Source organism: Microtus oregoni, unplaced genomic scaffold (genome assembly GCF_018167655.1).
Source record: "Microtus oregoni isolate MIOR12 unplaced genomic scaffold, Mior012 000007F_ref0000211, whole genome shotgun sequence".
Lineage (NCBI taxonomy): Eukaryota > Metazoa > Chordata > Mammalia > Rodentia > Cricetidae > Microtus > Microtus oregoni.
The window spans coordinates 20,099,980-20,114,982 of NW_024543066.1; the positions used below are offsets into that span (position 1 = coordinate 20,099,980).

Consider the following 15,003-nt stretch of genomic DNA (forward strand, 5'->3'; position numbering starts at 1 on the left):
AAGGACAGTCAATGGTCAGTCATAATCTTTAATCAAATAGGCTTTTTGAAGTTCACAACTTCTGAGTTAAATCTACAGAGATTGAATGTTTCATCACACAGAAGCCTAGTTCAATACTCAGAGCCGGGTCTGTGCCTAGGGGCAGGAGAACAGGCTCTGAGCTAAACCTACAGCTCTTGAGCCAATGTTGCAGATCATAGAGGTCTCCTCGCTGTCACAGATCACAGGGGTCTCCTCAGTGTCACAGATCACAGGGGTCTACTCTCCACGGTGGCTGCTGGTGTTGTTCATGGGGAGGCCTTCTGCTAGTCTGCAGACGACTGCTTCTGAGATGAGTTTACCGAGAAACCAGCCCTGCCACTTCATAAAGGTTTTCCTGCAGAAGCCTCTTAACCTTATCTACTGGGGAGGGGGGAGGTTAGGGGAGGTGGGTGGGAGGCTACCCTACCTTCCTCTCCATCACAAACAAGTGGGACTACCTAAATGCCCAACTGGTAAAGGTTATTTCAAACCAGCTGGTTCTAAGTGAAATAATAACCCCAGAAACCTGACGCCACCACTGGCATCAGGACTGTACTAACCCCGTCCCCCTTTTATTTTTGACAGGGTTTTTCTGTACTGCTCTGGCTGTCCTGGGACTTGCTCTGTATGCCAGTTTGGCTTTGAACTCAGAGATTCACAGGCCTGTCTGCCTGCCTCCCTAGTGCTGGGATTAAAGGTGTGTGCCGCCATGCCCAGCCAGCCAGCCAGCCCTGCTTCTTCTTTTTTTTTTTTTTGAAGTATTTCTCTTTATTAATTGATTTTTATTGAGCTCTACATTTTTCTCTGCTCCCCTCTCTGCCTCTCTCCTCCCCTTCAACCCTCTCCCAAGGTCCCCATGTTCCCAATTTACTCAGGAGATCTTGTCTTTTTCTACTTCCCATGTCTTTCCTAGGGTCCTTATTGTTGTCTAGGTTCTCTGGAATTGTGATTTGTAGGCTGGTTTTCTTTGCTTTATGTCTAAAAGCCACTTATGAGTGAATCCCTGCTTCTTAAGCAGGCTTTAATAAGACTCAGTAAAATTTCCATCAGGCCAATTAAGAAATTACGGATGGGGCTGGAGAGATGGCACAGTGTTAAGAGCTGGCACCACCTTTGCAGAGAACCTGAGCACCCACATTGGGTAACTCACAACTCCCTCTTAATTCTAGCTGGAAGGGATCCCGTACTCTTCCGGACTCAAGTGCACACCCACACATCCACGGACACGCACATAGTCACATAACTAAAATAATAAAAAGACATAATTAAAAGAAATATGTATAGAGGAAGGTATGGTGCCCGATACTTACTCTGCCCTATACTCCTGAGGCAGGAACAGGAGGATTGCCTCACGCTGGAGGCCAACCTGAGCTTCATTGAGAGTTCCAGTCAGTCTGGGCTACAATGTGAGGTATACTCTATAAAAAAAAAAACAAAACAAAAACCAACAAAAACAAAAACAAAGCAGAAGCCGGGTGGTGGCACTTTTCATCCCAGCACTCGGGAGGAAGAGGCAGGCGGATCTCTGTGAGTTTGAGGCCAGCCTGGTCTACAGAGCAAGTTCCAGGACAGGCTCTAAAGCTACACAGAGAAACCCTGTTTCAAAAAGCCAAAAAAAAAAAAAAAAAAGTAAGAAAAGAAGCATAATTTAAAAACTAAGGAAGAATACAGACCTGTGCTGTACCAAAGGGCTTGTGATCAGACCATTTACCAAGTTAAAAAAAAAAAAATTCAGGATTATTGATCTATTCATGTGGGGTTTTGTTTGCCTTTTTAGTTACCTTTTTCTAAATTTTGGATTGTTTGCCTTCTCAGAGGTGTTTTCTGGCACGGTGCTGTTGGTGCATCTGTTCATTTTCTCCACAGGAGGGTAGCTGGGAACCAATGGGAACCTGGGGGCCTGGGATGATGGCTGCGCCCGCCTCCTCCAAGCTTCCTGCAACGCGGACGCGCGCGCAAGCACGGCGGCGGCGACGCGCAGGGCCAGGCCCGCACTCCGGGGCTACGGTGGGCGGCGGCCTCGCGCCCCGGAGCCAGCGCGCACCCGGCTTCCTCCTTCCGGCGTGGCTACATCCCTGCACCCCGCGCGCCGCCAGTAGCGGCGCGAAGGCTTGGGGCGGGGCTGGCCTCCGGGACACCGGGGACGCCCACAGGCCCCGCGAGGCCGGAGCGGAGCGCCGGCAGCCGGGGAGGAGCGCGCGGGTACCGGCTGCACGGAGGGTGAGCTGGAAACCCTGGGTTGGCGGGTCTCTCTGAGGTGCAGTCCCCACCCCCATCCCGGGTGGACCGGAGGGTGATGGAATCGGTTTTCCCTGGCGAGCTACCTCGACGTGTGCTGGGGCGACTTAAAGACGTCCCTGGATGGAGAGCTTTCCGGGCAGAGCTTTCATCACTTAATTATGCAACGAGGCGACGTCCTTGTGCGGGATGCAGTGATGAATGGAATCAGTAATACTTGTACCGTCCATCATCTACCTCTGCCACCCTGGGCTGGGGATTTGCATTTGTAAATTGGGGTGGGGGTGGAAAGAGGAGAACGTTTTCCGTCTTGGGTCCCGGGAGCTGTGCGGGAGGGAAAAGAGGACGGGAGGGAGGAACCTGTGTAGCTTTTCCGAGTGAGCGCACGGTTGAGCGCGACTCCTGTGGCGCCAGGGGGGACCCGCTGGAACCGCAGGAGCGCTGCCAGCAGGTCCTGCGTGCTCCACCTCAGACTTTCTCCACCAAGAGGCCTGACAGAAGTTGGAGGTCTAGACATCAATTTCTGCACTTTCTGGCTGGAAACATGAAACAGGTTTTCCAAAGGCTGGTGCTTTTTTCTAAGTCTACTCCAGGCAGGAAAGGGCTGGGCGGTGAATACAAAGTAGCGCAGCCAGGTTCTGGTTAGCTGAGTAGCTAGATTGTCTAAAAAATTTGTCCTGACCAGACAGAGGCTCTGGGCCACAAGGAGTTGGGTCATTGCATTGGTCTGTTCGAATTGTCAAGAGTGGGGAATGGCTTGAGACATTGTTAAAATGAGGCAGCTCAGCTTCGTTCTGGCTTGCTGAACGCCAGCCAGGACTTTATCTTTTTTAGGTGAGTGGGTTAAAAAGAAGAGACACAAAGAGAAAATGGCTTTCTACCTTGCGACCCCTGGATAATCAGGACATAGGACATCTTGAAGCAGAACTGGAACTTCAGGATGAAAAGAAACATCTTTTTGCACGTTTGTTTTTGACCCCCAAAGAACAGAATCTTAGGGAAATACCTGAGAAAGTCTCTACTTCCCAGAAACGAAAATAGGGATTCTTGTAAAACATCTGAAAGAATTTGTAAATATTCTGGGTCATTTTAAGCAATAATCGGGTCGTTTCTTTAAGCTTGAGGAGATTCTACCATAAAAAGCTATGAGAGAGCCAGGGATATAGCGGGGAGAGAGGGCTATGAGAGACGTTATGGTCTCGAGATCCAGTCTGTTTTCTCCTCACACCATCTAAATTGTTCAAAATGTGTGACAGGAGATACCTTTAATTTTAACATTGAGGATTCTTTTTTTAGAATAAAGGCATTTTTTTTTTTTTGCTTATTTTGCCAACAACCCTCTTAAATCTGTGATCTCTCTAATCCCTGGAGGTTGACTTTTAACCCATTATTCACTTATCAAATGTCTTTTGTCTAGAATCTGTCAGGTGCTAAAGCCTGAAGGAACCTGGAAGCCAGGCTGTATCTGTCATTGGAATATGGATGGTGCTGTCTAAAAATTATTTACCCAGTGTTGAACAAATGAGACAGTGGGATTGGATTGGTTTTTGGTAAAAATATTTCATTAATAATTTTAATTTTTCATACTAAATCACAGGATGACTTTTAAATAGCTAGCTCTCTTGGCACACTTGAAATATATTCTTGTTTATTAAAAAAAATCAGATGCTACCTGCTTTCTGTGAGGGACCTGTTATACAAAATACAGTTGAATAGTCCCAAGTGACTGTTTCCAGTAGAAACTAAATTATATGAAGAAAATTCACCTAACTTTCAGTGGTGCTTTTGTTACTTTGTTTTAGTTTTGGTTATTTTGTTTTTAGATGGGGTTTTATGTAGCCCAGCCTGGCTTCAAACTCTGAGTGCAGCTAAGGATGGCCTTCATTTCTCACTGTTATTTTAAAATCATCCTACACAGGACAAGAGGAGCCCCAAACCTCAAGCAGGGCAAGAACAGCATGGGAATGTGACACCTTCAACCCCAGGCCGCAGATGGTTCGTGATGGAAAATGTGAACCCGTCAGGTATTTAAGATCATTGCTATTCAATATCCGTAGGGCTTCCTGTCTCGCATGTATAGAGATTTTAGGGAACTTAAGCATCTGATGATGAATATGTGCATGCATAATTAGAAATGTCTCCTTAAATATACTAAGGGCACACACACACTCTGCAGCTAGCACTGAGTTGGTGCCCGGGTTGGGGAGGGGCGTCCCGCACAGCTGTCCTGTGCAGGTGTTCATGATACTCCATCACTCATAGCTTCTGTGTTGACCGTTGTTGGATTTGTTGCTGGACAGAGTTAGGATGTGTTTTCATCCTGCTCAACGAGGGCAACCCAACCTTCTAAAGCAGGGTCGGAAGGACTGCAGCAGAGAAGACAGAGAAAATTTCTGAACTCGGATCCAGAGAAACGTACGCTATGAATTTGAAGGCTCCGCGATCTATAGTATAATTCTATAGGACAGGTTCATACGCTGACCTGTGCTTTATTAAGCTGTAATTTAATAAATCTGGTGCTACCCTACAATTCAGAAACAAAAAGTATGACAGACAGATGATACCCCCATCGTACCAGCCTTGGGCTCTGGTCCTCTTCTCCCCAGTGACCTTCTAGGGGTGACAGCTCCTTATTATTACCAAATTGTATGACCCTTCCTTCTGGTCTGGAAGTGTAAACACTGTATCTGTGACGCCTGAGGTCTGTGTGATACGGTGAGGACCAGAGCTCCCGCCTTAGCCCAGAGGGCCCTCAGCAGCTCTGCTCCTCAGACCCTCCTCTTAACCCCTCTTGCTCATGTTGCGCCAGGGACAACAGCCTTCCTGGAGCTTTCAGAATTCCAGACCCGAGACTGTGGCTTATTCAGCTCGTCCTGATTTGCTCCGTTCCCCTTTTCACCAGTTTTGGTTTTAATAAAAAAATAATCTTTATTATATCAAATTACACATTCAAATATACAATTTCATTTTTCCCAGGTATTTTGTTCAACTCATTGTAAATAAGGAGCTGATTTATAAAGTCTTGGTATAAAAACGTTCAGGGTTCTTGTCGAGAGGGTGGGTGGAGAGTGTTCTTTTTAATGTTTATAATTTGTGCATGTTTTTATATTTATTTTTCACACACACGTGTATATGTGTGTATAGTGTGTGTGCTAGTATATAGTGTGTGCTAGTGTGTGTATATATATACATATAGTGTGTGTGTGTGTGTGTGAGAGAGAGAGAGAGAGAGAGAGAGAGAGAGAGAAAATACAGCACATGGAGGTAAATCAGATCAGTTCTTTCCTTTCACCATGTGGAAGTCACACAAATGCTTAAGCAGGGAGGTTACATTGAGCAGGACCTACAGTGTATGGCAAGCCAGCCCCTACTAAGTGAAAAGCTCTGACATCATGTGCTGAAAGTCCTCAGAATCCTACCAGCTTGTGGAAAGGAGCCAGTCAATTGGGTGATAGAAATATATTCAAGTTTGGAGGTAGGCACTGGTATTTGTGGGCAAACAATAGTCTGCTGAAAAGTAACTTAATGTCTTTTAAACTGAAAAGCAAAAAAAAGAAAAAGAAAAAAATTCTGGGTCATCCATAACTTCTTAAAATATACATCCTATTTAACTGCAAAAATTTCCCCTCAGTCTTTGAGGATATACATTCAGGACTAGTGAACTGTGGCAGAAAGAAAAAGACAAATCAACCGTTAGCACTCTGAAAACAAGAGTCTCATCTCAGCTGAAGAGATGAATTGTCGCCTCCCACCTTGTAGGACTAACAGAGAGCCCAGGATCTGGCCTTTCTATGTCGTGCTGCCTGAACAACCCTGCGGTGAGAATGCTTCTTTCTAGTCTCTCCAGGGAGTGCTCGCTCCCCTCCCCGCATTTATGTGTCTGTCCCTTTGCCCCACTCTTGAATGATGTAGCCAGCGTGTTTGCTGTAAGGCACCTCGCTGCTCCCAGTCCCTGGCTGTGGCCCATAGCCACTTAGCAGTTGGGGATACTGGAAAGACATCGCCATGCTACTGGAAGGCAAGTGGTCATTTCCAGTGTTGAGCCTCTGCCAAACCCACCTTCTATCCTGGAGGCCCCAGCCTCCCTGCTCTTATCTTGCTCTGTTGCTAAGCACAGATCTTTCACTTAGCAAGTCAGTCTCTCTATTAGCATTCAGGAACGGAGCAGGTTACATTACTACATTATGTGAGTCGCTGTGTTCTCAGGGGCTCAGATCAGCACTTGGCGACTATTACTGAGTGACTGAATGGCTAAAGCCTGTTTAAACAGAGTTGATTGGGCTTGCGTGCCACGGGACTTTTTTCCGGAGCCTTTTCCTAAACCAGTGTGAGCATATTAAAAGCAGAGTGAAGGATGGGATTAGATTTGATCACAGAGCAAGAGAGGCTTCGCGCTTCAACAGGGGAAAAGCACGGACAGCTGAGAAAAGTGAATCTATAGGCGTCCCTCTTTTCAAATGCAGCAGGGGGGGAAGGTTGCATCAAAGACAGTACCTGCCCTGTGACTACATTAGTAATTGCAGATGTTCATATGCACACTGCCTCTCTTTAGAGAAAGAGAAGAGAGACTTGGACTTCTTGTGGGTTCTGCTGTATTTTTTCCCCTCCCTTGCTTCTCCATCTAGTCTCCAGTTCTGCCTGTGGGTTTTCAGAGCCCACCCTCTGACTTGGAATCAGATGTTGGCATCTTGATGTGTGTAAGTACCACTTAGTGACTGGAAAGAGGAAAGCGCTGAAGACAGATACGCCAGCTCCTGGGGGCTGAGGCTCTGTGTGCAGGAGATACTGTGACCGGAGAGGTGTGGGTACACTCAGCTCTGCCCCCACCATTAGCTGGAAGTAGCATAGTGGGGTTGCATTGGCTCCTTGAACAATGGGGAGTTAATTACGGAGAATGTCAGGCTTTTTAAAGGCTATTTATCACCTGGTTACCGGAAAGCAGTGGCCTTTCATGGAACCCTGGAGGAAGGACTGCATGCCAGCTTCCAGCCCCCTTGCAGATGGACATTGTGAGCCTGGACCTTAACACCCTGGCATGGTGGCAAGCCTCAGGGAGAAGATTTATATTTAGGGGCACAGTGCAGAGGCTCAGAGAAGTGAGACTCTGGGGTGCTTTTCTGTTTAGAAAATAGGGCACATTGTCATAGGGTTTCTTTTCCCGTGGGTAGCAAATCTTAACTCTACAGAGTCGAGTTCTCTATAGATGGGAGAGCCAGAGAAGAGTGGAACAGAGACGCTGATGGAAGATGGTCTTAGATTCTAATTAAACGTTTCTCAGCTGTCTATCGAGAGCTGAGTAATTCAGAGTATCATTGGACTGCCATGGTTCCATAAGATTTTGCAGCCAGTCCTCTTTAAATGTAAGGAGAGTGCCTATTTCTTTGGAATGTGCCAAGAATCTGCATTTTAACTAGATTCTGGGGAAGGGGGACGTGGGGAACAGGGCTGGTGGGGACACTGAAGTTTGAGGAGGCTGAGTGGGGTGGAGAGTGACCGGACCAGCACTTTCCCGTCTAGGTGCTTATGAGAGTGTTGTCCAGAGCTCGAAAACCTGCTTTGGTGTCACCTCCATAGGCATGTCCAGACCCAGGGCATCACTATTTCTCGAGATCTCTGTAGTGATTCTAACATGCAGCCAAGACCGACAACCACTGGCCTCAACATGAAGCCAGACTCATTAGATAGATGCTGCTGTAATCACCAAGGGAGTCACATGTTGGTTAGCTAGATACACCTCTCTCCAGGACTCATCAAAGCCCTCCATTACTGTATACTGTTGGTCTTACTAGTTCCCTCACTGGTGCATGGGGGAGGGGCATGCATGTGTGCACATACATATTGAGGCCAGAGGTGAACCTTAGATGTCATTTCCCAGGCACCGTGTGTGTGTGTGTGTTGTGCCTGTGTGTCTGTATATGCACCATGGGTATTGGGTGACTGAGGCAACCAGGAGAGGGCTAAGATGCCCCCTGGAACTTGAGTGTAGCTCAGCTATAGGCAATTGTAAGCCCCTGGATATGTATGCCTACTGGGAACCGAACCTGACTCCTGTACAAGAGCATCAACTGCTGAGCCATCTTTCCAGCTCCTACCTTGTTTTCCTGAGATAGGGTCTTGTGTTAACCTGGAGCCCACTGACTAGGTTAGGATGGCTAACCAGTGTGCTCGGGAACCCTGCTGTCCCCGTCTCCTCAGCACAGGGCTTGTGAAACTGTGCCACCATACTCAGCTTTTCTATGTGGGTTCAGACACAGGTCCTGCAATGAGTACTTGACTGAGCTCCCTCCCCAGCCCTTCACTCTGGCTTCTAGGGATAGAGATGTAGACCAAGCACTTAGTCAGGTTGGCTTGGGCTGATTAGAATGCTCCCTCCTAAATGGAATATTGGCTCTTTGCATCTTTGAAATTTATATCAAAATTTAAAGTCAGACGCCCCACTTCTCATTTTTTTCTATGATGGCACAGGTTTGGATATGAGGAAAAGCCTGGATTCCATAACAACTCTGTTAGGGTTGGTATTTTCTGAGCCACATTTGCTCCGCCTCGACTGTATCCTGAACCACACAGACCTTCCTTTTCCTTCATTACTCACAAGCAAGCTCCCTGGCATGGAACCATCCTCCTACCTCCTTAGGCTAGGGCTCTCCCTGGCCCATTTACCCAGGTCATGGCCTCTTGCATTTTCTTATAGTACCATCTCCCTCCAGTATCACCGTGTACCACTTTTCTAGTTTCTGTGGGTTTATTAGACTTGAGAATCTAAAAGGATAAGTGAGACCGTTGTATCTCTAACACCTATTCTATTGGATGAAAGAACATGCATTTTCAGAGTGAAAATGAATTAATTAATTTTTTAATTTCTTTGCCCATTAAGCTTACATATTGTGTATATACACACACACATATCCATGCTAAAAATAAAGAAAATAAATCCATACCAAAGAGAAATAAGGAATGTGAATGACCATGGCCTGGGAACATGGATTCAAATATCAAACTAGTAACAGTTTCATCAAGTTTTATAGTAACAGAACAAAGAAAACCACTCAGTTTTCAAATACATTAATATCAGCTATATGGGCTACAGCAATGTAGAACAATCTCTGCTACAGGCCTCAGATATTATCTGGTGGCATTCCAGCTTGTGGAAGCTAGGGATATGTTCATACATTTTAAGTGGTTTTTTCACATAGTCACAAGGATGTCAGGTCACACACAGAGCTGGGGAGTAAATGAATATTTAGCATGCTGAGGATTGGCCAAGATCACTTGCCTGGAGACCTGTCACAATCTAGCTCCCCACAATCACTGAAGGTTATTGTTCTGTAAGATTTATTGTTCATGTGTATGCATGTGTCTGTGTGCCTGCATGTGCAGGTGGAGGTGCCCACAGAAGCCAGAAGATGGCGTTAGATTCCTTGAAGTTGGAGTTATGGGTGGTTGGGAGCTGCCCAACATGGGTGCTGGGAACTAAATTCTGGTCCTCTGAAGGAGTAGCAAGTGCTCTTAATGGCTGAACCATCTCTCCAACCCTGTGTTGATGTTTTAAATCAGAACATTTAACATTAGTGTGACTTTTCTTTCCCTGGGAACTTCCTAGTCTCCTCCCTTCTGAGGGTCCGATGTTATAGAGAGGAGTAACGTAGGAGCCAAGAGGAATGAGTGTTTTGCAAGAGGACCAGGCTACAGTTTCACTGGTCGGCTCACATTGTATGCAACTTGAAAGCCAAGGTCTGGTTTATGCTTTAACCGTGTTCCCTTGGTTTACACCTTTTGCCCTTGTGCCTGTGTTAACCGCTATATTTTCTCACTATAGGCCATGAGCAGGGAAGCTAAATGCTTAAATATTGTGTCTCCCCCTCCCTGGTTTTACCAGCTGTGGTGTGCCTGTCTGGTGTCTTCTTTGCAAGCCTGATTTAACTGCCCCCATCCCTGCCCCAGACTATCCTGTCATAGGGAAAAAGTACCAGCTTCAAATGTCAGATATGATTAAAACTCAACAGTCCAGACAAGTGGAGGGAGGTGCTCCAGCCATGCCTATAACCTCGTTTCCTTTAAAGAAAGCCCACATTCAACAAAACCACAGTGGAGTGTTTGGAAAGGGTGTTTGCTGTATTATTCTCTGCAGTTCATGCTTAATTATTTATTTTTCAAAGCAAACAAGAATTAACCAAGGAAGGGAAATATGTATTTGCTCAGTGTTCCAGTGCCCATTGGCACACTGGCCAGCTCATCAGTTTTTCCTGGCTAGAAAAGTCCTTACCTCCTTTCCCCAAACTGCACATGGTAAAGAAACTATGGCTAACAGCAGTGAAGCAGAAAAAAATTAAACAGCAGCTAAAAGCATCAGGGTACATGTGTGTTGGTGGCATTCTTTGACATTTTATTCATTTTATTGTGAGAGGGCTATGTGCAGTAGAAGAATCACGTTTAAAGTATAAATGTGTCTAAAGTAAAAGTGACCATCTCTCCATCTTCTTGGGGTACTACTCGGTGCATTATGGGTGTGCACATGCACATTGTCCCATTCTCAAGTACAGTGTGTGTGCATATTATTTGTATGAACAAATAGGATCAGACACCAGTCCTGTAACTCCCTTTTCTGCGTAGTGACGATATATGCTGGCCCTGGGTCTAGCCAATAGACTTGCCTTTTAAGTAAAGTGTTTTCTTTAAGGTTCTTGGACTCCAGCACGATTCATTAACTCTTTCATCAGCACTTTTAAAGATTGACTTTATTTTGATTTACATATATGTCTGGGTCCCCGTGGGTATGAGTATATGAGTGCAGATGTTCGTAGAGGCCAGAAGAGGACTTTGGTAGGATCTCCAGGAGCTGGGGTTGTACAGGCAGTTGGGAGCTGCCAGACTTGTTGTTGTGAGCCAAACTCAGGTCTTCTGGAAGAACAGCCAAAGCTCTTGACCACTGAGCCATCTCTTCAACACAGCAGCACATTTTAAGTTAGGTGGTAAATCAAGAACGTGCACATAGGCTGACTTGGAAACTACGATCTGAGTTCAGTAGCACTGATGTTCTAAGAGCTCTTGATGTTTCCTGACATTAGATATTGGCTAATAAATTGATATTGTCTCTCATGTAGAGGCTGGACTCCATTGAGTCTTCAAGGTGGCACCCTGCTTTAGAAAGATGGGAAAATAGGCAAGCTGCATCCTAGGGTCTGTGTTCATGAGGCGCTGTTCTAGTCCTTAGTGTGTTAATCAGTTGTCATAGGCTCACATACCTGGAGGGGCAGCAGGCAGTGCTTAGCAAGAGCCCAGGGCAGCCAGATGAGAGAAACCAATGTTGGGACACCAAAGGGGCAGTGATGAGGGAAGCTGGCCCTTCCTCTCCTCATGGTATAGGGAGCAGCTTGAACACTAGTGGTAAAGAGTCCATAGCAGGACGTGGGGTCATGGGTTAGCAGCCGTCTAGCCTGGGCTTGTCTTGAGACACTGACAAAGACTTGGCACTCATGTTCTTTTTCAGAGGGCCAGTTTGAACAGGGGCTTGTGTTTCTGCACGTGAACTTTTTAAGTCTTCGTGTCCTCCCACAGGAGACCCTTGTATATTAAGAAGCTCAGGAAATGAACTGGAAAGTGGTAGGAAAGAGATAGGAGCCTTGTAGTTACTTCTCTCCCTCCCCAACGCCTGCACAGTAGCAGGGCTGGGGAAAAAAGGGACCGTCTAAATATCAGCTCTGAGGACATTTTACATACTTCATTGCCTTGAAAATTATTAAACTTTTAGAAACTAAAGAGCACACTGAATGCTGTGTGGCTGTTGCGATACCCGGGCAGACTCTTCTGTGGGAATCTCAACACCTTAGCACATGCGCAGGTGATAGTTTTATCCATAGAAATGAGAAATTTGGAGCCCAGACAGCAAGTCTGCAGCCACCAGCTAGAGGGCGAGGAGGATAGACATGCCCTGGTACCAGACCAGCCAAGAACGCCTGGGTTTCCCTGGTTTAAGGCAGCCACAGAGCAAGCATGACTGGACTTTCCAACCTGACTTCTCCCAGCAACACCAGGCTTCCTGCAGTGTCTGTGAAGCTCCGTGTTTCAGAGAAATCTTTATCTCTTCCAGCTTCCTGTAGAGGTGGGTGGGTCCTGTGGCTACACCAAATCAGATCCCCTCAGAAGATCAGTTCCCGCTGAGAATTATATTCATTAATATAAAACCCCTCAGAGCCTGAAGCCAGGCACAGGGGTGCTCAGGGACCAGAATGCCCAGGCAGTCTATGGGAAATGAACAGAGCGGGTACCAGAGTGGTCAGTACCCTCTGCTGTGCAGAGTGAGCAAATCTCTGTGTGTGGGGTGGGCAGTTCAGTCCTTATCTGTGTGTCCTCACTCACAGTACATAGCTCAGGAGAGAGTGGGCCATTCAGCACAAGAGCCTCTTTGTTCTGCACTGGACCCAGCTCCCCAAGACTCAGTCTGGCCTCTTTACTCCTCTGCTACTCCACCAGCTTCTCTGCCGCAGGATTTCTCAGCAGGACACTCCCTTTCAACCCTTGGCCACACCTCCTCCAAGTGTCATTGTCCTGAGGACAAGTTGAATGAACTTGGGACTGAAGGATCTAGCACAGCCTAGCCCTCGCCTATCTGTAGGAGGGAAAAGCAGGAAATCATCTGAGATGGCATCTCTACCCTCCTTCCCCGACTTCTTGGGACGCAGTACACTGCTATATTCATTTCTGGCCACCACAGTAGGACACAGAGGAATCTTCAAAGGGTGACAAGGGGTTGGCTAACCTGGTTTACTAGGGCCTATAGTAGGAAGTGGATTCTTCAGTGACTGACAGGGTTGTAAGTAGGAGGGCTAGGCGATAAGAAAGATAAAGACAGCAGGGGTCAAAGGTTCCTGTAAAGGCTGTGTCTTATGCCAAGCAAGCTTATTAAGAAGTACAACATCTTATACACTATTTTAAGGAGAAAAATGGAACAGAGTCAGCAAAAAGCCATCATGGGACAAAGCCAGCAGGAAGTTAATCAGTGTTGCACAAGGGGAACACAGGGTACCTCAAAGATGTCAGAGAGGAGGATGCAGCAATCTGAGGACTGATAACCAGTAGCCCCTTAGGGTGGAAAAAGGTTCTCAAAATCCAGAGCCACAGCTCCCCCAAGACCCTGGCGCCAGGCCATTTCTGGCTCTGCCAAGCATGTTCCTGGTTTAGAGAAGGAACTACTTTCTGTCTCCATACTTCTGGGCCTCAGGGAAAGCCTTGGGGTGATCTAACCTACAGTATATACTAGTTCTTTGTTGGCATAGCCTCATCTTGTGTAGGCCCTGGGAGGATGAAGGCCTCATGTTTGAGGTGGACTGTGGAGGTTGAGGCCTAGAGCAGGTGGCCTGAGAGGCAGCCTGAAGTCAGACACAGACTGAGATTAGAAATCCTCATTGCCCTGAGCCACCCCATTGAGAAAGGAAGAGAGAATGAAACTTTCGGGAGACTTGGGGCGGCTTACCTCAAGTAGTTGAGGGCTTTGGCATGTCTTCTAACAGGTAAACTGCAAGCACTCAGTGAAATCTAAGTTTCAGAAGGGGCAAATGGCTTTTTCACTCCAGGTGTGTCCCGTGTAACATGTAAGACCTATCTAAAATTCATGTGTTGTCTCCTAGAAACTTAACGAGGTATATCACATTTCTACATATTTACCCTGGCAATCTTCCCTGGGGACATGCAGGAAACACTAGACCCAATATGTAAGCACAGAAAAAAATAATAGAGATTTTGTTTGTTTGAGTAGATTCTGTAAATGTATTTATGCGAAATTGAAACTAAACCGAGGTCCTATATTTTTATATAATTTTGCAACCATACTTGGAGACCCCAGTGAAAACACACTGGCCCGCACATGTGGGCCCCCGAGAGGACTACAAGACACCCTGAGCAGGTACATGCAACGTGGGAGGTGGCAAGCTCCCTGGCAAACCGTATACAGGCAGGGATGTCAGAGATCCACTCATTGGGTGCCGTGGAAGGAATTGGGTCTCAGATGCCCGGTTCCCGTGATGCTCCAGAATACAGCATTTGGGGAATAAGGAGAGTTATTATTTTCTGGGTCTTGGCTGAGCTGTGACCAGGCAGGGCTAGGAAGCAACTTCTGAAATCACCCACTGTTAGCAGCAGCAGACTGGAGACCATTTCTCTTGTCTATATTGATGGCTGACCTCAGTCAGCTGGTGCAAAGCAGCCCAGTTTGATCTCTTTGCATGGTCTAATCCTGCTTCAGGAAGTGCCACTTGACTGGAACATACTTGTTTGTCCCTCCTGCTGAGGATTGACGGTGGTGTCCTGGTTCCCTTTGCATCCTTGCGACAGAGCGACTTCTGTGATAGGCTGAGGACCAAGAAATGTGCCCTACATCACTCTCAGTGATAACATGAAGAGCACCATCCCCCAAGTTCTATGAAGGTCCTTGAAGGCAAATGACCTGAGGTTATGGAAGAACAGATAGGACAGATGATTGGTTTTTTTATTTTTATTTTTGTTCTTAGAGTCTCGTGCTGTGGATACACCTTGTCCACCAGTCAGCGTTTTTAAACACAGCATCTTGTGATGGCCTCAGCATGGTGTCTGCACTCCAGGAATTGCCCAAGAAAGATCTAGTCCAGTCTTTGGCAGTCCTCCTGCTGGGCCTCTCCTCCTTCCGGGCCCTCCCAGGAGCTTCTTGTGACATTGGGAGACAGGAATCAGGAGGCAGATCCACAGTAGCACAATCTCCTGGATTCCAGAATG

General features: G+C 46.7%; 1 protein-coding gene across 2 annotated transcripts in view; it reads left to right on the forward strand.

Annotated features, from left to right (window-relative positions):
- Positions 1-309: 309 nt before the first annotated feature.
- The window catches only part of Chst10 (carbohydrate sulfotransferase 10), a 32,050-nt gene continuing 17,356 nt past the window's right edge, over positions 310-15,003 (forward strand). Inside the window, exons 1-3 of one of the 2 annotated variants that reach the window (XM_041656606.1) lie at positions 310-370; positions 1,888-2,241; positions 4,178-4,283. In XM_041656606.1, the coding sequence (XP_041512540.1) occupies positions 332-370; positions 1,888-2,241; positions 4,178-4,283 (499 nt within the window). In that variant the 5' untranslated portion in view covers positions 310-331. Of the gene's footprint in view, positions 371-1,887; positions 2,242-2,446; positions 2,528-4,177; positions 4,284-15,003 lie in introns of those variants that run through there. The other variant, XM_041656607.1, reaches the window with a different exon arrangement.